Source organism: Pongo abelii, chromosome 9, assembly GCF_028885655.2.
Source record: "Pongo abelii isolate AG06213 chromosome 9, NHGRI_mPonAbe1-v2.0_pri, whole genome shotgun sequence".
NCBI classification, from domain to species: Eukaryota; Metazoa; Chordata; class Mammalia; order Primates; family Hominidae; genus Pongo; species Pongo abelii.
Genome location: NC_071994.2, coordinates 15,054,148 through 15,074,305, shown reverse-complemented (window position 1 = coordinate 15,074,305; position 20,158 = coordinate 15,054,148). Strand labels below are relative to the sequence as shown.

General features: G+C 41.4%; 1 protein-coding gene and 2 long non-coding RNA genes across 52 annotated transcripts in view; 1 reads left to right on the top strand and 2 right to left on the bottom strand.

The window, feature by feature from the left end:
- Positions 1 to 19,832, bottom strand: part of LOC100453729 (membrane-spanning 4-domains subfamily A member 6A) — a 64,879-nt gene extending 45,047 nt beyond the window's left edge. For 45 of the 50 annotated variants that reach the window (XR_010141825.1, XR_010141828.1, XR_010141818.1 and 42 more), the window contains exons 1-5: positions 19,671 to 19,832; positions 17,922 to 18,056; positions 16,322 to 16,378; positions 13,466 to 13,675; positions 11,081 to 11,182 (exon numbers count right to left, since the gene is read on the bottom strand). Coding sequence is in view for 9 of the 50 variants with exons in the window: in XM_063728420.1 (XP_063584490.1) it covers positions 11,081 to 11,182; positions 13,466 to 13,675; positions 16,322 to 16,378; positions 17,922 to 18,056; positions 19,671 to 19,817 (651 nt within the window). In the remaining 41 variants the exon portion in view is untranslated. The other 5 variants (XM_054524325.1, XR_010141839.1, XM_063728421.1 and 2 more) reach the window with 5 other exon arrangements.
- On the bottom strand, positions 2,585 to 7,273 carry LOC129048599 (uncharacterized). The gene is made up of 3 exons (XR_008511093.1): positions 6,575 to 7,273; positions 3,646 to 3,743; positions 2,585 to 3,338 (listed from the first exon to the last, which is right to left on the bottom strand). It is a non-coding gene; the product is annotated as an uncharacterized LOC129048599 (long non-coding RNA).
- Positions 6,615 to 8,505, top strand: LOC129048598 (uncharacterized). The gene is made up of 3 exons (XR_008511092.1): positions 6,615 to 6,690; positions 7,126 to 7,218; positions 8,145 to 8,505. It is a non-coding gene; the product is annotated as an uncharacterized LOC129048598 (long non-coding RNA).
- Positions 19,833 to 20,158: the final 326 nt, after the last annotated feature.

Sequence of the window (20,158 nt, the reverse complement as noted above, 5' to 3'; positions counted from 1 at the left end):
ACTCCTTGCTGTGCTGTCTTTAACTGGGATGCATATCTTACTACTACCACTACTATTATTATTATTCTTATTATTCTTTAAGATGGAGTTTCACTCTTGTTGCCCAGGCTGGAGTACAATGGCGCGATCTCGGCTCACCACAACCTCTGCCTCCTGGGTTCAAGCGATTCTCATGCCTCAGCCTCCCAAGTAGCTGGGATTACAGGCATGCGCCACCACGCCCGGCTAATTTTGTATTTTTAGTAGAGACGAGGTTTCTGTATGTTGGTCGGGCAGGTCTCGAACTCCCAACCTTAGGTGATCCGCCTGTCTCAGCTCCCAAAGTGCTGGGATTACAGGCTTGAGCCACTGCGCCCGGCCCAAAGATTGATATGTGCCTGTAATCCCAGCATCTGGTGCATATCTTAATTTTAATGCCGTTGCTATTTTGAATCCTATTCATGAAATAAACTGTAGAGATTTGTAAATGGTGTCATATTGAGTTCTGTGAGTGTCCTTTAGAAACTGAACCCTGTTTAACTGCCACCATTAGAGTACTTAGCATCAGACATGGCATTGCAATGAACAGCCAGACTCATCTCTAACTAAAAATATTGCTAAGGATTTACTTATACATTTAAAAGATGGTTTTGGTAAAGAGAATGGCAACAAACTGTTAATACCAGGGTGATAACAAGGCCACTTTGGATCCAAGTAGCAAAGGCTTTAGACTCAGTTACTGATAATAAAACTTTCCAGTGTAATATGGAAACAACAAAAAATCTCAGGATATAACAAAATGGATGAGTAGGGAAGTGCCAAAAAAAAAAAAAAAAAAAAAGGGGCAGATCAACTAAACATTTACTTTCAGTATTCCTGCTTAGTAAAAACAAAGGTGAACCTTGCCCTTTCTGGACAGTAGCTGAAGCTCCAAACAAAGGAACCTGGACAACTAGATGAATCGGCCATACAGGTACTTATTAAAATGTTATAAATGATTTCTTAGGATTTATCAGAATGGGTTAAAGGAGAGGTTAATCACACACACCTAAAAAAGGGCAAATATCCTACTGTTCCCCCTTTGTGATAGAGATGATCAAATTCCACTGAAGCCACATAAATGCTGCAGATGCTGGCAGTATCAAACTGGCTATACGAAGACAGACACAAAATTCCAAATGGGATGTCCCTCACTCAGGTTATGACTGACACTGTAATACAGGAGGCACCACCAGAATGAGCATCTTATATTACTCTACTGTTGTGACCTCAGGAGACTGTAAAATGCCAATTATGAGGCATATATTTTGTGTAGCTTTCTTTTTTCTAATGTCTTTTCCTTTGATGTGGTAATATTAACTTCACAGAATGAATTTGGAGTGTCTCCTCCTCCTCTTCTTTGTGAACTATTTTGTAAATAATTAGAATTGGTTTCATTAAATATTTAATAAAATTCACCAGTGTAACTATCTAGGCCTGAGCTTTACTTGCTGGGTAGGGTTTGAATACTCTTTTAATTATTTTACTTCTTATAGAACTACTTATATTTTCTAATTCTTCTTGGGTCATTTTTGGTAATTTATGTCTTTCAAAATTCATCTAATTGTGTGAATTGTTGGCAAACAGTTGCCCATTATATTTCTCTATAATAAATGTAATTTCTGTAAAGTTGATAGTGCCTCCTCTTCCATAACTCATTCTGACAATGTGTGTCTTCTGTCTTATACTTGCTTGGTCAATCCAACTAAAGTTTGTCAATTGTGTTGATCATTTCAAAGAACCAACTTTTGTTTTTGTTTTTTTTAATATTATTTTCCTGTTTTTCATGTCTTCTGTTTCAACTAGAATCCTAATTATTTCTATATTTCTGCTTACTTTGGATTTGCTCTTCTTTTTCTACTTTTTGAGGGAGGGAGCTTAGGTTATTGATTTGAGATCTTTTTTTTTTTTTTTCCATATGGAGTCTTGCTCTGTCACCCAGGCAGGAGTTCAGTGACGCAATCTCGGCTCACTGCAACCTCTGACTCCCCAGTTCAAGCGATTCTCCTGCCTCAGCCTCCCGAGTAGCTGCAATTACAAGCGCCTGTCACCACACCCAGCTAATTTTTGTATTTTTAGTAGAGACGGGGTTTCACCATGTTGGCCAGGCTGGTCTCGAACTCCTGACCTCGTGATCCGCCTGCCTCAGTCTCCCAAAGTGCTAGAATTACAGGCATGAGCCACTGCGTCCGGCCCAAGACCATTTTTATTTTCAATATAGCCAACTTATAGCTTTAAATTGATACATTTCCACCTAGGTCCTACTTTAGCTGTATCTCATAAATTTAGGGGTTTTTTAAAATTTAGTTCAAAATATTTTCTAATTTCCCTTGTGATTTCCTTACCTATGGTTAATGGAAATATGAGTAATTTAAATTCCACTTATTTGAGAATTTTTCCAATTCATTTTGGCTATTAATTTCTAATTTAATTCTGTTTTGTTCAGAGAACATATTTTATATTATTTGAATATTTTAAAATTGGTTGTCTGTCTTGTTTTAAAATCTGGTATATTATCTGTATTCATTTTCTTATGCTATATGATAAATAAATTACTTAGTAGCTTAATGTGATACAAATTTATTATTTCACAGTTTCCCTGGGCCTGGAGCTGAACGTGATGTGAATAGGGTCTCTGCTCATAATCTCACATGGCAGAAGTCATGTGATTTCACTGGCCATAGACGTAATATCATCTCGGGCATAGGGTCCTCTTCCAAGCTCATTCGAGGTGTTTGCAGCACTCAGTCGTTTGCAACTCTGGGAGAATGCATTTCCAATGTCTTGTCTATCAGCCAGATGCCTCTGAAGGTCACCTACCAGTCCCTGTCACATAGCCTTTCCCACAATGTGGCAATTGCCCCTTTGTGGCCAGCAAGAGAATATCTCTACTGCTTCTCTGACTTCTTCTGCCTCTGACCTCTAGACCCAGATATAAAGGGCTCATGTGATTAGTTCAGGCTGCCCAGATAATCTTCCTTTGATTAACCCAAAGTCAACTTATAAGTAACCATAACTATATCTTCAAAAGTCCCTTTGCCATACGGAATAACATAATGCTGGAAGTGGTATTTCATGATATTCACAGGTTTCATTCAAATTTTGGGAGGAAATGATTCAAAGGGAGGGTGAGAATCATTAGTAGTTATCTTAAAATTCTCCCTACGGGATGGTCTATGCTGAATAATGTTCCATGTGCACACTTAAAAAGTTTGGGTGTTCTGCAGTTGGTGGGTAGAGCGACACAAGCAGATATTTCAGTTAAGTTGATAGAGCTATACAAGTCTTTTATTTCCTTCTTGATTCTCTGTCTAGTTTTTCTATGAATAAATAAGAATGGAGTATTAAAATTCAATTATTATGGATATTTTTAAAAATCTTTTAATTCTATCATTTTTTGCTTCATATATTTTGGGACTCTGCTGTTACGTTGCATTAATTTACAACTGTATCTTTCTGCTGCGTCGACCATTTTTAAATGTCCCTCTTTGGCCTGTAATCCCAGAACTTCGGGAGCCTGAGGCAGGCAGATCACCTGAGGCCAGGAGTTTGAGACCAGCCTGGCTAACATGGTGAAACCCTGTCTCTACTAAAAATACAAAAATTAGCCAGACTGGTGGTGCATACCTGTAATCCCAGCTACTTGGGAGACTGAGGCACCGGAATCACTGGAACCTGGGAGGCAGAGGTTGCAATGAGCTGAGATCATGCCACTGCACTCCAACCTGGGCAACAGAGTGAGAATCTGTCTCAAAAAATTAATAATAGTAAAATAAAATAAAAACTTAAAAAAAACTTTCATTTCTCTTTTTCTCTAGTAATATTTCTTATCTTAAAGTATATCTTCTTTGATGTAAATATAGTTATCTCAGCTCTCTTATGGTTTGTATGGTAAACATTCCTTGCGAATGTATATAATTGTCAGGTTCCAACCCGAGCCGGGGCCGGAAGGGAACTGGTGGATGGGTTGGCGGGTAGCTGAAAGAACACTTGAGGGAGCATAGGCAGTTGAGACATGGCTTTAGTCTTCCTCCTCCTGTAACTTCTTAATAGTCTCAGTTATCTCTGTATGCCCACCTGGCAAACGGTATTGGCAGGTGGAAGTAACCTGTTGGGGTCGTGTCAGGAGCTGAGGCCAGTGATGCCTATGTCCTCGCAATATTGGCTTAACCACACATACTCCGTGTCTGAATTCTCCAGCTGTGCTTTGTAAAGCCAAGCCATGTAAAATATCCACCCCCAGAATGTATTCAGGTATGAGAGGGACATATGCAGTGTATGAGCATGGAGCCAAGCAGCTAATGCCAAGGTGCAAAGATTGAGATTTCACTTTCACTGACCAGCCCCATAGCTGTCTATATATGCAGCTTTGCACAGAAATTTATCTGGGTTCCCACAGACAAGTCTATAATCTGCACTGGTGTCTACCAGTGCCAGCACCCACTGTACATTGGTGGGGGACTAGTGGATTGCCAATTCCACATGTGCCCTCCGGTCATCCGGTGTCACCCCAAGACAGGCATCTCAGTCAGTTTCCTAATTAAACACAAAAGGCTTTATACCGCCGGGCATGGTGGCTCACACCGGTAATCCCAGCACTTTGGGAAGCCAAGGCGGGCGGATCACGAGGTCAGGAGATCGAGACCATCCTGGCTAACGTGGTGAAACCCCGTCTCTACTAAAAATACAAAAAAATTAGTGGGGCGTGGTGGTGGGCGCCTGTAGTCCCAGCTACTCGGGGGGCTGAGGCAGGAGAATGGCGTGAACCTGGGAGGCGGGGCTTGCAGTGAGCCGAGATCGCGCCACTGCACTCCAGCCTGGGTGACACAGCGAGACTCCGTCTCAAAAAAAAAAAAAAAAAACAAGGCTTTATACCTCCACCCATCTGCAAGTAGTCCTTGAGCTGCAGTGTCTGGGTGTGAAGGGGTGGCCTGCCCCTCCACACCTGTGGGTATTTCTAGTCGGGTGGGATGAGAGACTGAGAAAAGAAATAAGACACAAAGTATAGAGAAACAACAGTGGGCCCAGGGGACCGGCGCTCAGCATACCAAGGACCTGCACCGGCACTGGCCTCTGAGTTCCCTCAGTTTTTATTGATTATTATTTTCATTATTTCAGCAAAGATGAATGTAGTAAGAGAGCAGGGTGATAATAAGGAGAAGGTCAGCAAAAAACATGTGAGCAAAAGAATCTATGTCATAATTAAGTTCAAGGGAATGTACTATGACTGGATGTGCACGTAAGCCAGATTTATGTTTCTCTCCACCCAAATATCTCAGTGGAGTAAAGAATAACAAGGCAGCAGTACTGCAAACATGTCTCACCTCCCACCATAGGGCGGTTTTTCTCCTATCTCAGAATTGAACAAATGTACAATCGGATTTTATACCGAGACATTTAGTTCCCAGGGGCAGGCAGGAGACAGTGGCCTTCCTCTATCTCAACTGCAAGAGGCTTTCCTCTTTTACTAATCCACCTCAGCACAGACTCTTTACGGGTGTCAGTCAGGTCTTTCTCATCCCACGAGGCCATATTTCAGACTATCACATGGGAGAAATCTTGGACAATAACCCGCTTTCAAGGGCAGAGGTCCCTGCGGCTTTCCACAGTGCATTGTGCCCCTGGTTTATTGAGACTAGAGAATGGCGATGACTTTTACCAAGTATACTGCTTGTAAACATTTTGTTAACAAGGCACATCCTGCACAGCCCTGGATCCCTTAAACCTTGATTTCATACAACACATGTTTTTGTGAGCTCCAGGTTGGGTCAAAGTGGCTAGCGCAAAGTGGCTGGGGCAAAGCTACAAATTAACAACATCTCAGCAAAGCAATTGTTTAAAATACAGGTCTTTTTCAAAATGGAGTCTCTTATGTCTTCCCTTTCTTCATAGACACAGTGACAGTCTGATTTCTCTTTCTTTTCCCTACAGGATGTGACACTTAGTACCTGCAGGATGCATCATCCTTCTCCCTCTTAGGCATTTTCCAGAATTGCTGCTCTGGGGACAATTGCCTCCACAAAGTTAACAGTACTTCACGGAATTGCTTATCAATTTTCTTTCACGCAACCCCAGCCAAAATCAAATCAATCTACATCTGTGTTCAGGTCACCCACTGGGGACGCATTTTGTCCCAAGAGGTGGCCCCCTGCAGAAGGGAAACTTTCCCCTTTTTTATGGCACAGGCTCTCTGGTCTCACCTACAGCCCTCTGCTTCCCTGAGGGCCGCCATGAAAGTAGTCACCTTACGTATGTGGTGCCCCACATACAGAGTGAGGACAGTGGCCAGGGAACCAAAGACACTCAGGGGCACAGAGCCCAACACAAGGTCCCTCATGTGGGAGGTAAAGCGTTCATCATCTGGCCCTTGGGTAGTCAGATGGAACAGCCTGCCTCACACCCATCTCCCGAATTACTTGCACTAAATCTAGATACGACTGCCATTTACTCACAGTTTCTGGTATTTCTTTGGCATCTTTCCATACCGTTCAAATGGCCACCATCAGCCATTCAATTAGGGTGTGGTCGCCTTGCCCTGTGCTAACCACCTGCTCACCTGCAATCACTGATGGAGGGAGGGATGAGTCATAATGGAAGCCAGCTTTTCCATTTCAGAGGCAGAGCAGACGATGCTGTGGGCTCCCTCATCCCAAAGATGAGGCATCCAGGCAGGTAGGGGTTCCCCTGAGTGCTGCTGACACTGTTTATCTAATTCCCCCAACATAATTGGGGTATAGGCACTGTATGACATCTGCTCTGTCATGGTAGGGGGTCCCCAAGCCCAACCCTGGGGCCCCAATGGCTGTTCCTGCTCTATTTTCTGATGGACCACTGGGCAAACCCACAACCGATGTTCTTCTTCCTCAGTATCAGACTGAGCAGGAGTCTCTGACTGGGATGGTGGGCCCAGGCCCACACTAATGGCAGCCTCTAATTCTCATTCCAAGCTGTGTATCTGGGCCTCCAGGTGTTCCTTTTGTGCCTGGAGGTCCCCTACCTTCGCTGCATCCTGCAGGGACTGAGTGTGCACTTACCGTAGTACAGTCAAAAATGCCCATTGAACTATGCCAACAAAGGCATTGTCCTCTCATTGCTCTGTGCTTACAGGTACTTCAGTGCCTTCTCCATGCTCACAGGAGACCTGTCCACCACCGCCCATGTTTCCACCAAGGCCCATCCTAGCAGCACAGCTGCCACAAGGTACCACAACCCATGCTGGGGCCACATGGCTGACCTGGGATCATTGAGGCCAAGGGCTCACTCATCTTGGGATCCTACTGACTATGCCAATTGACAGGTTCCAACCTGAGCTGGGTTCTGAGGGGAGCTGGTGGACAGGTGGTGCGTAGCTGAAGGAACACTTGGATTGTAGGCAGTTGGGACATGGCTTTATTCTCTCTCCTGTCCTACAGAGTCAGCAGTGCAGTTATATTACTCACAGACATAGTGGCTCAAAGCCAGGTATGAGCTCACACAAACAGATTATATTAAATGGTTACATAACGCATGGGGTTGTGCACCTGCGCTCCAAACTCGCTGTGTTGTATCATACCAGATGTCTACCTTGGCCTACTGCTGACTGAAGCACAGCCACTTTCCTTACAATAATAAATAATTTTTGAAAAATGCATAGTTTTGCCTCACTGATGACATGTGGAGACACTGTAAAGGACAAAGGTAGCAAGTGTGATTTCCTATGGTCAAGTTAGCTACCTCCAGTGAATTCCAGATACCTTGGTTTGCCTTTTTCTATTTCTCTTGGGAGGAAAGTTGTTCCTCATTATCACCATAAGATGTCAGTAGAGTCAATTGTGCAGAAATTGGGAAAGGCCAATAATTCTAAAATCTTTCTCCTGCAAAGGGAAGAGAAAACATGTTTCCTACACAGTCTGAGTCATCCTATTTAGAGCATTCTACAACTTTCTTTCTCTCTTTTTTTCCTTTTTTTTTTTTTTTTTTTCAAGGTCTTGCTCTGTCCACCAGGCTAGAGTGCAGTGGCAAGATCATGGCTCAGTGAGCCTCAACCTCTCAGTTTCACTTGATTTTCCTGCCTCAGCCTCTTGAGTAGCTGGGACTACAGGCATGTGTCACCACACCTGGTTAATTTTTTTTTTTTTTTTTGGTAGAGATAGGGTTTGGTCATGGTCCCCAGACTCGTCTCGAACTCCTGGACTCAATCTGCCCGCCTCAACCACCCAAAGTGCTGGGGTTACAGGCAAGAGCCACTATGCCTGGCCCAGACTTTCTTGAAGAAATGAAAGATTTCATGAGTATAATCAGGTTCCAAATCCCAGCGATGTATTGGGGTTGAAGTTAATTTTAGACACAGAGGATGGAAGTGAAAGGGGAAGGAAAGTTGGACTATGGAAGTGAAAGCAAAGGGAAGTAAACACACAATAAAACTCAAGATCACTGAGCATCTTTCATGTGTCAGCTATAATGGTAACTGCTTTACAAAGGTTATCTCAATACATCTTCTATGTCAAGGTAGGCATCATTCTCACTTGACTTGGGCTGAAGGGGCATTGCTACTTGAAAGAAAAGATATCAGTGGATGACATGGCAGTGAGGTTGAGCCTAGGATAAAAAGTGGTTTTGAGTGCTGGATGCCTTCTCTGATAAACAAGTCAATGCTGAAGAGAGACCCGGGGGGATCTTTGAAGACTAGAAGTTTGACTGAGTAATCAGTAAGACTTCTGGTATCCTGAGTGCTGTGGTGGTGGTGAAGACATGGTGGCAGGGGGTGAGGAACAAAGCTGGAGTGTGAGTACAGTAGATGAATACACCAATTGTGGACTCTGGGTCATAGTCCTCTCCTGTGGCAGAAGGTGGCTCCATATGATTGATATGGGGGAGGTGGATTTTCAAAGGGAGGACTCTCTCTGTCTCACATATACACATACACACACACACACACACACCTGTTTATCCCCTACATTCTTTTAGGCAGAAGAAGGTATGCTTTATTCTGTGTTCAAATAATAGTTAGTGGCCTGTATACATCCCTAATTTCACTGTCATCTCTGTTTCTCTTATTTGACATAGTGTCTGGTATCCAATAAATGTCAATAAAAGTTGAATGTCCACAGTAGGTAAGTAAATAAAAGAAATGGTGTGTGTCAGTGGGGGGGGGGGTGCAATGGACAGGGAGAAGACAAAATGAACGAGAGTTTGAAGATAAAGCTAAAATCAAAGAATCTGACAGTCCAGTTTCAGACTGGAAAAAAAACAGCAGAAAAGCTGAGTATCAGGATATCTGATACAGTGGGTATGACCCCTGCTACAGTGGGTAAAAGCAAGAGAAACATGACCAGTTCTTTCAATGAAATGGAGCTCATGTAAAATTGAAATACTTTTCTACGTGTGTGTGTGTGTGTGTGCACACATGCTGAGACTTAACATTTATACACAAACAATTGGTCTTTCTTGCAATAAGAAAATAAGTATGAACTGGTCGTTGCTTCATAACAAATAAGTATTCCTGGTTAGCTTTTGTTTGCTCATTCGTTTTGTCTGAATTTTTGATGGGGAGAAAATGGAGTTCAAATTTGGGTTTATGTATGTCATTGTTGACTTATTCTGTGTTTAAAGGAAAAAACAACAAAATAAGTGTTAAAACAAAATACGCACTCAAAGATTTTATTTTGAAGCCAGCTACTTTCATATACCCTGAGACTTCATCATATGGGGCTTGCCTTTATGCACTAATGAGTAAAAATACATAGGATAAAACACTAGCACCTGTATAAAAGAGTCTGCGCACCACAACAAATCAGTTAACTCCTGTTGACAATTAAGGGGTACAATAAAAAGTTGTGTCCTTTGCTTCACTGTGATCCATTGAATGATCATTCTGCCTAGTTTTCTGGGAAACATTTTCTAGGAAATGTTTCTGGGAATGATCATTCTGCCTAGTTTTCTGGAAATTCAGACTATTTGGCTAGTCTAGTAAATGGTAATTTACAGCCCCGTGCTTTTGCTAAAGTCAATGTCAGGCAAATCAAGAGATCCCCAATGAACACATATCTTAAATGACAGTGAAATAATGTTTTTTTTTTAATGTTCATTACTTTAAAAGCTTACATTTAGGAAACTCAAGCTTTGCTTTTCTATAATGGTTAACTTTTCCATATTATCATAAGAATCAACTTTCTGATTAATATTTCTCCCTTTTTTCTTAAGAAGTCAATAGTTCTTCATATCCAGGGTCATGAGTCATTTTTGAGGACATGCCAGAATTATTGATGTAAATGTGAGGCAGGAAAAGTACACTCTAGAAGAAACAAAGTATGTTAGGTCTTCAGACTTCAATCAGGTTCAAGATAGATGTATATATGCCATTTTTCCAACTGTATACATAGAATTCTTAGCTAATCCAAGATAAGTAGAGCATATCACCAGGTTCTTCAAATAATTGCAATTTATCGCCCTAGTATTCATTCTACACTCTATAATACAATGTTGGATAAATCAAGGCTTTTTAATTCAGTTAAATAAAGTCATAAGTCCATAGGGATGGTATCCCATGGAATTTGATTCAAGAATACATTTTTAATATATCTTTTAAAAGGCAAAAGAATTTTAAGATCACCAGGGGCAAATGTAGAGCATAAGACATTCACTGGATCCAGTTACATGTGTAAATGCTCTTTACCAAGTCAATACTATTAAAGAGACTAGTGGTTGTGGCAGAAATTGTTTCTGCTTATAAGGGAGGCAAGCCAGGTTCCAGTGTCCTCAGCAAAGGCACAAACTCATAGCATAATGCCAGGCAAGTCATTTAACTTCCCAGAGTCTCATTCCCTTCGCTGACAAAATGGGAAGATTGAACCAGTTGATTTCTTATGATTAACTATTTTCATATCCAGTGAATTTTCAGCTTGTCAGCTACTCAATTGCCATCTGCTTTTCTTGTCTGTCTTCCATCACAATGAAAATGCCCTCCCATGTGTATCTCGTGACTGGCTGGTTGTTCCTTCTACCACTCTTGGTGACATACTCAACACAGTGCAGAGATAAGATACACTAAGCAAGGTTAAGTGAAGCCGGCCAGCACACTCACCCCAGGGAAGTCAGAGTAAGCCTGTTTCCACCGCAGCACAGCAGTGAGCACAGCTAGGCAGAATTCCAGCAGAGTGCAAATCAGCATCAGAGAGAGAGTTCCCTGAAAGTCAAGAAATAAAAGATTGGTGTTGCTTAGGTCAGCTGAAGCCTTCATGCCTAGTTGAGAGGTGACCACAGAGATGAAGACTACCTCAACCATTAGAGAATGAAGAAAGGACACCATCGGGAAGATAAAGCTGCTCCTCCCACACCTCACAATTGTCTTAATTCAACCCCTTAACTCATTTCCTTGAGAGGAGAAAGGGAGATGAATAGTAACTAAATCAACTAATCTACTTCATACACTTATTTCTCACTTCTTTGAGACATCAATAGTTCTAATGACATTGTTCACTCGGTAAGAAAGCAGAGTGGCGTAATAACTCCCAGGACTGAGAATCAGCAGCTCCGTTCCAGTCTCACCTTTACTGCTTAGTAGCTGTGTAAGCCTGGACAAGTCTCTCTCTTTCTCTAGCTCCTGTTTCCTCATGTATCAAACATGCATACTAACATTTCTTTCTCAGAGATTTGCAAGGATCAAGGAGGTTTTGACTGTGCAAGTCCTTTGTAAAATTTAGTATTGACATCCCTGTCTATGTATCTGAACCCCTTTGGATTTCTTCTTGATTTTTGTTGTTGTTTCTTTGTTGTTTTTTATGTTTTTTTCTTTTTTTTGGGGGGGGGTGACTGTAAGCCTTAGAAAAAAACAGTGAAGGTAGTAAACTGTCAGAGTTGCTAATCACCAACACCAACTCACAAGGATGAGTTCTACCATTTCTGTCCTGAGACATTCTTTGTGCAGAATTGGCCATCTGATAATAAAGGGAGATAATCTGATCACATGAAATTTTGGTTTGTGGTATTTACACACAGTTAAAGAGAAGATATAACTTTTTCCATTACCTAGAAATTGTTCCAGCAAGCAAACTCGACAGAATCTCTCTTATTTCCAATGTAAAATTGTCCCATCATGAATTTATACTTTATCACTACCAAATTTCTCTGAAATTTCTCTTCAGAATTTTTCCCAAGGTGGAATTGGCTGTGCCAGGTGTTAATCTGTGCCAATTACTGTCAGTCTCATTTACTCGTACTTTTTCTCTTTATACCATTACCTTGGGAGCAAGGCCCTCTTTATAATGAGTGCTATACAAACATGACTTTGACCAGACCTTTCTATCTGTCCATCTTCCAGCTGAGTTCTTGGCTTATCTCATTTTTATGATTGCAGGACAACAAATATTCTGCAATCTCTTTTTTCTTTTTTTCTTTTTTTTTTTTTTTTGAGACGGAGTCTCGCTCTGTCACCCAGGCTGGAGTGCAGTGGCATGATCTCAGCTCACTGCAACCTCCGCCGCCTCCCAGGCTCAAGCAATTCTCCGCCTCAGCCTCCCAAGTAGCTGGGATTACAGCTGCCCGCCACCACGTCTGGCTAGTTTTTGTACTTTTAGTAGAGACGGGGTTTCAACGTCATGGCCAGGCTTGTCTTGAACACCTGACCTCGTGATCCATGCACCATGGCCTCCCAAAGTGCGCATTACAGGCGTGAGCCACTGATCCCAGCTGTCTCTTTACTCTTATGTTGCCTGTTTTTCTCTCAATGTGTTGCTGACCATGCACATGCCCCTTAATCTTTCAACTTTAGACATATTATTTCTGTTAGCCAAACTTCATTGTTTTTCTTCTTCCAAAGAGATAGAATTCTCCTGCAATCTTCTCAATTACACTCTCTATCTCCCTATATTTCTTATCTCCTGATTTAATATATCACACTTCTTTCAGTTATAACAAAAAGCAACAATAATGTTGCATTTTCACCTGATCAGTATTATTCATTATTGTGATCATTAGAAGAAGAAGCCCTTATCTTCTAACCCCATATTTCCTATTCTCTTTTTCTTAGTACTGAATCTGATGTCTTCTCAAACCAAATTATCTCCTTACCATGCACACATACTAAGTTTCCTTCTTGGCCTATTCTGATCTCCTGGGTCTTTCTGCTCTGTTTCCATTCTTAATTCACCACTCCATGTACCGAGATTCTCATTTTGATAAACTCATAATTTATGCCTCCAAATTGGATTAGTTTGATAATTAAGAACCTCTACAAAGAAAAAGTTTTAGTTTTTCATCATCAACCTTATTTAACATTTTCAGTTCCACTCTATTAGTATGTAATCCCCTTAATCTCATCCGTGTAGTCCCCTTTGATTTACATAAACCTGGCTTTCCCCCAGATGCCCAAACCAGAATCAATAGAGAGATTTTCAAAAGAAGGAATAACAAGAAATCAAGGCTTTCAAATACCTGATAAGATTAGAACATCCCATCTAAAAATACTTACAGCCAGACTGGCTTTGGCTGTATAGCAGTCCGTGCTATAAAGTGAATCATGATAATAGTAAGAATCATAACTTCTGGTTGGTATATTATTTTTGTCCAACTCACACTGCAGTGAGGCAGGATTTAAGGTGGCCAGTTTGACAGACAGGATAATGAAACCCACCAGGGCAGACAGAGCACTCAGAATGCTTCCAACCAGGCTGCTATGCACCTGAAAGAGAAATGCTGGGTAAGGATCATTGCTAATGACTCATGAATCTCTTATACGTCTTTGCTATTAAATTGTAAGTTATTCCTTTATCTGTCCCCTCAGGAGGTCTGGGATTGATCATTTATTGCTGTATGCCTCTCCAGTGTCCAGCAAAAATCTCTCAATCTCCAAGGTAAATCTTGGCTGAATGAATGAACATATGAACTGGTTCCCCTTAAGCAGGACCTCAGTGGTGTGGTAGAGAATGTTACTCCCCTAAATTCTTTCCCCACGACAGATAGCAGGGCTTCCATGAGGCTTTACCTGCAACATTACCAACAGAGCATGACCCAAAGTGAAGGTGGTAACGCACCAGATGCAGTTTCTCTCTCGCTCAACTCAAAAGCCCCTGGTGGAAGCATCAGCCACACAGAAAAGGTAGATCATGTATTAGCATGGTGCAAAAGCAATAGCAGTTTTTGCCGTAAAACCACAATTATGTTTGCACCAACCTAATAGCTCACTCTTGCATGCCCATTGCCTCTCTCAAAAGCACACCTCCCAAAGATGAGTGAGGGAGCGGTTCTGAGTCTCAGGCAGGCCCTGGAACCTGGGCAGGCATAAGATTGGCCACACTGAGTGCAGTATGGGGTGGCTGTGGGCAAAGGTCTAGGTGCAGGCCCAAGGGTGGTGTAATGTGTGGGAGGCAGCGGGAGGTACAAGAAAAAGGTCTGGACTGGAGGTCAGAAAATTGAGGTCATAGTACTAGACTTGCCTTGGCTTATTCCCTTGGGTAATCAGTTCCTTGGTTTTATTTCCCACTCTGGTTCTCATTTATACATTTATGAAGTGAAGGGAATAAATAAACTGACCTCAGAAGTGACTTCTTTTGTACTCCAGCTCACACAGAAAAGAGAATTGAGCTAAGAGTACTCTGAAAGCTATAGTTACTGGTACGTAGGCTCCAGGGCACACCCCATAGCCATACAGTAGAGTGTTACTTAATCCCACATGGGCACTTCTTTTAGGAACTCACCAGTTGATGCTCTGGGACCCCAATTTCCCAATATAATGACTAAAGTGTATACTCCTGGGCCTCCTAGTAGCCAGTAGTAGTCTTAATGCCTAGAGTCTATATTTCTTAGAATAAGCTAGATTTGTCTTGAGATGGCACTCTTCTTCAGTCTCAAAAAGAGCTGATACAATGTGTGACAAGAGTAGAACTCACTAAAGCCTCGATGTCTCTGGTGAGTCTGAGCCCACCCCGAGACCACATCCTGCATCCGTGAGCTTCCTGCATGTTCACTGTGGGATTGTTCCCTGGGGTAAGAGGCCCATATATTTCCTCCTAAAAGTTTGAAAGCACTACCCTTGTGCCAGACTACTCAGTATGGTTGCCAATAGCCACATAGACTATCCATATTTAAAGTAAAATTAAGAGAAATTTTTATTCAGTTGCACTATCTATATTTCACATCATCGATAGCCACATGTGACTGCCATATTGTACAGTACAGCTGTAGTGCATTTCCATCATCATAGAAAGTTACATTTCATTTCTATCATCGTAGAAAGTTACATTTCATTTCCATCATCATAGAAAGTTAAACAGCACAGATCTAGTTAGTAGTTCGGAGTCTAACTGAGGGTTCCAAATAATAATCTCTCAATACTGATGAGAAAAAGAATTGGCATTTTTCTGGGCACTCTTTCTCACTTCCTTGCTGGCTTTGGGAGATTTTTGTAGCCAGAGCTTCCAAATTGAGTTTCGGTGCAATTGCATGGTATGACATTCTCTCACATAATCTCAACATAATCAACCCCTTGAGGGATAATGGATTGAGTGAAGACTTAATGAAACTTTAAAGAGAAGAGAAGATTCTCCCTATAATCCAACCTTTGTCTCCCTGCCACTTCCAACTCTAGTTTTTGCTGGAATAAGGGATAAAGACTGGTAAAGCTTTTTGTTGTTGTTGTTGTTTTGTTTTTTTATTAGCCAATACAAATGACTAAGGACAACTTTTTAGGGTGCAAGAATTTATACTCAAACAAAATAAAAGTATTATACTTCTCGTGAGATAGATGAAAGAATACAGTCAGCCAGCACTACCCAAAACTATCGAAGTCCTCAAGGAAAAGGAAAATCTGAGAAAGTCTAAAGGAGCCTGAGGAGACATCAGGCCTAAATGTAATGTAGTATACTGTAGTAGCCTCTGTGTTTACTTCGGATACCTCACATGAACAACACTTTGACTCATTTTTTTTCAAGGGTTGTTTTAACACCTGGGCTTAAAGAATGGACCCCAACCAATAGACCTCTTTATAACACTGTCAGCTTCCTTGCCACTGAAAACCTGAATTTGAAGGCCAATTATCACCAAAAGAACATCATAAACAGGCACAATTTCTCTGTGATAGATTCTTCGACATGGGCAGAGGGAATATAATAATCCCCTGAATGCAGACTTTGATGTAGGGTACAATAATTGGATAAATGTGCTCTGAACAAGGATACTGGGGATCCAGGCCTGGCTCCTAATTCTAACAACAACTAACTGCTCTGGAACTGAGTTTTCAACTTTTCAAAGTAGAAAGACTAGCCTTAACAAGTTCTGTCTAAGTTTTATTTTGATCCATTGGGTTGTGGGTTATAGTTCTCATACTCACCAAAAGCTTGGTTAACCTTTTCTCTGTGGCGATTGATAGAGAGCCAGAGATCATAAACTAAGATAAAAGAGAAAATGGTCAGGTCAGTTACCATGTACAGAGTAACTGCGACATCACTATCATGATGTTTATAGACAACTCTCATGGGAAAATCCCTGAGAAACCAGTGATCAATGAGGTAAGTTCCATTTAAAGACATAGATTTGTCCCTTTGTCCATATAACATTCAGATAGCATCAGAAAAAAAAAGATAGCAGAAATATATCCTAATAAACAAAAAATATCCCACTAAAGAAAAAAAGACCTTAAAAGCCAGGAATAATTTTTGTCTTTTTAAATAAAATGAGACAGTCTTGTTGTAAGATGTTCTCTAGAGAAGGACATGAAAGCAATGGTTTAAAAAAAAAGTAGTAATTTTACAGAGGAGAAACCTGGAAAATACTACCCCAACCACATAATCAAGGTTAATTGTATCAGTGACATTATGTTGGTAGCATGACCCTTGATACGACTTGATGAAAATGGTGCTTTACCTCATCATCATCACCAAAAAATTCATCACCATACTCTAAACGTCAAAAAAAAAAAATCAGACAAACCCAAATTTAGGAACATTCTACAAAAATCTCAGCCAGCACTACCCAAAACTATCAAAGTTCTCAAGGAAAAGGAAAATCTGAGACAGCCTAGAGGACACTGAGGAGACATCATGACTAAATATAAAGTAGTGTAATGCAGTGGCTTGGCATGGATCCTGGAACAGAAAAAGGTCATTTGGGGAAAACCGATGAAATCCAAATCCAAGTGTAACTTTAGTTAATAAGAGAAGAAAAATGGACAAGATACACAAAAATGTGGACTTCTTGGTGCATCAAATACACAAATGTAAGAAAAACAAATAGCTACTGAATTGCAGGAAGTTGAAGGAAAAAACATCTATGAAAGGGAAACTTAACTATGAGAAAGCCTCCATCTAAGAGAAAGCAGTTCTCTGAGAAAAGGACTACTAAGTCCTTTTGAAACTTCAGACTTGCAGCTATTTCAGAGGAATTTCCTGTCAATCACTGGGCATAGATGTCTGCTCAGCCTTACCCGGGAATCAGTCAATGCAGTAAAAGTATTTTCAAAATGCTCGGATGTAAGTTTCCTTCCTCCATGATCCCCACAAGCATGGGGGGATCACAGTGTGGTTTCTCTGTGAGTGTATGATGTCTTCCATTGATGCTCATTTTTTTTGTATAAAATGTTCCTTCCCAACTTTATCCTAATCCATGGAATTTTTTTTTTTTTTTTTTTTGCCTAAATCTAGAGAGAAGTCACTAGCTTCATCATAGCTCAAGATGATAACGTGAAAAATAAGATGATCTTCAAAAGAAATGCTTATTTTAGTCTGATAAGAAATTGATCTAAAATCAGGCAACCCCTGTCATCCTACCCCACTCAATCCTCCCTGAACTACACACACAGGAGAACAAGCTTCACCATTGACTCCTTGCTCCTGGCAGATCAAACATAGCAAGGTGGCAGGTGGAAAGTCTAAGCTATTGGCATCTTCCTCCCCTCTTTGCCCCATCCTGCCCTCCTTAGAAACTCTACTCACAAAAAAGGGTCCTATGAATGGGTAAGCAGAGTTCAACAGCGTAGAAGTCACTTGGGTAAAATTTGGAGAGAAGGAAGCAGATGCCAAAATGATCCCCAAGCTCAACACCATCATGCCACACAAGATCTGGATAGTCTGTGGGAAGAGAAAGGGAGATTGAGGATGAAAATCAGCATTTGTAAAGATAGGGCCTTTTTGCCGCTTCCATGGCACTAATGCATTATCACCTTCTACAAGATCCTAATGAGGATACAAACCCTGTGGAAACTCTGGAGTGAGAAATATGAAAAGACATCCTGGAGGGTGTGCAGCTCTGCCACAGAAGCCACAGTCTCAGGTGTCTGGCAGGTGCTCAGGAAGGCTTCTGCATTTCTGCCTCACAGGCCCTGGTCTGCTCGTGACACTTGCTTCCAGCTCACAGCAAGTGCTGGGATTTGCTTTCCCAGCTCTCAGTACCTCTAAGTCCATGACTAGTTAACTGTCTTTCTACCTCTCTGAAAACAGGGGGCACCTGAAAGCCCCCACATTTTCTGCAGTATTTGCAGTGCAGAAGTCCCTCCCCTCATCTCCAAGACTCCACTGGACATGGAGTTTGCCCCTCTGGTCACCTCCTTGGAAACTGCAGTTCACAACCCTATAGCTGAAGTTTGGGAAGCTCTTTTATTTTTAGCTTTTATTTTAAGTTCAAGGGTACAAGTGCAGGTTTGTTATGTAGGTAAACTTGTGTCATGGGGGTTTGCTGTACAGATTATTTCATCACCCAGGTACTAAATCTAGTATCCATTAGTTATTTTTCCTGATCCTCTCCCTTCTCCCACCCTCCACCCTCTGAAAGGCCCCAGTGTGCATTGTTCCCTTCTACGTGTCCATGTGTTCTCATCATTTAGAGGCCATCACCCTTAGCAAACTAACAGGGACAGAAACCAAATACTGCATGTTCTCATGTATAACCAAAGCTCTGTCTTGGGAGGTAGTTTTCCCTCCTGGACATCCACCTCAGAGATTCACAGCTCTATTATCATTTACCGAGAAGTTTTCTAGACCTTATGTCACATGAGCCTCATAGAAACCCACGTGACTGTACATGAGGCAAGGAAACAAGTCCCACCAGGTCCTGAAATCCAGTCAAACAGAGTGTCTCACCTCAGATCACATAAGTGCAGAGGCAAGTCTACAAACCAAAACTCTGTGTTCCCCTCCCAATCCAAGATAGATCCCTTCTTTCTCTCCTCCCTTCATGCAATACAGCTTCTTTAATAAACTCTGGATGAGAGGAGAAACAGACAAACAAAAGGTGAATATCATTTCCATTCTCAAAAAGGTAAGGAGAAAAGAGGGAAAGGAGTTGTATATTTCCTCTAATTTGCAGTGAGGGAAAAATTATTTGCAAAAAGTCAGTTTGGATTATTAAGCATGCAATTGTGAAATATATACACATACACACAATATGTAATTATTTACCACCATTACTTTTGTAAAAGAAAATATAGAGAAGCACTGTATTGTAAAAATACAAAGTCAACAATAGAAAATCAATTCCTCATATTCAGAATAAGGGAAAATATATTTTTAAGACAACCTCTTGTGGAAAAGTTCTGGGACAGTTTTCTCCAAGTGGCTTCTACCCTAAAGTCCCTCTGGCAAAACTTTAGGGTCTCCACACTCACGACAGATGTCCAGTCCCAAGACATACATCATCTCTTGGCACTTCCCCCAACACCTCTCCAACACATTCTGAATTAGATTTACCCCAATAACTTTGATTTCTGCATGTAGATGTTTCTTCAGGCTATCCTGCCCCTGGTTGGTGGGTTCGGGTTTCTCTGCTTGGGAGAAGTTGATGACATTTGATGGGAGCACTATGATGGTCTCATTGGGAACAGGTTGTGATGTCATAATGGTGTTGCCAACTATGGAAGAAAAAATAGATTTAGCTCTTAAAAAGTACAGAGCTCCCAGGTTCTGGCTCCAAAAACAGTAACTCAGTCTTTGCCAATTAGTCCAGGCTTGGCCTGTCCATTAGAGAAAGAAACTGATAGTATGGAACAGTGAAGACCACACAACCTTGGTTTCATGAGGATTTTTCCATGTTTGACACAGTCCATTATAGATGATAAACACGTCACAGGGTGGCAGCAACATGAATCTTGAGAGGTCCCAATGTCCAGAGGCAAATGGTCACACAAAATTTGCAATATGCAACAACCTCTCTTTCCCCTGGTCCTACTGACAACAAC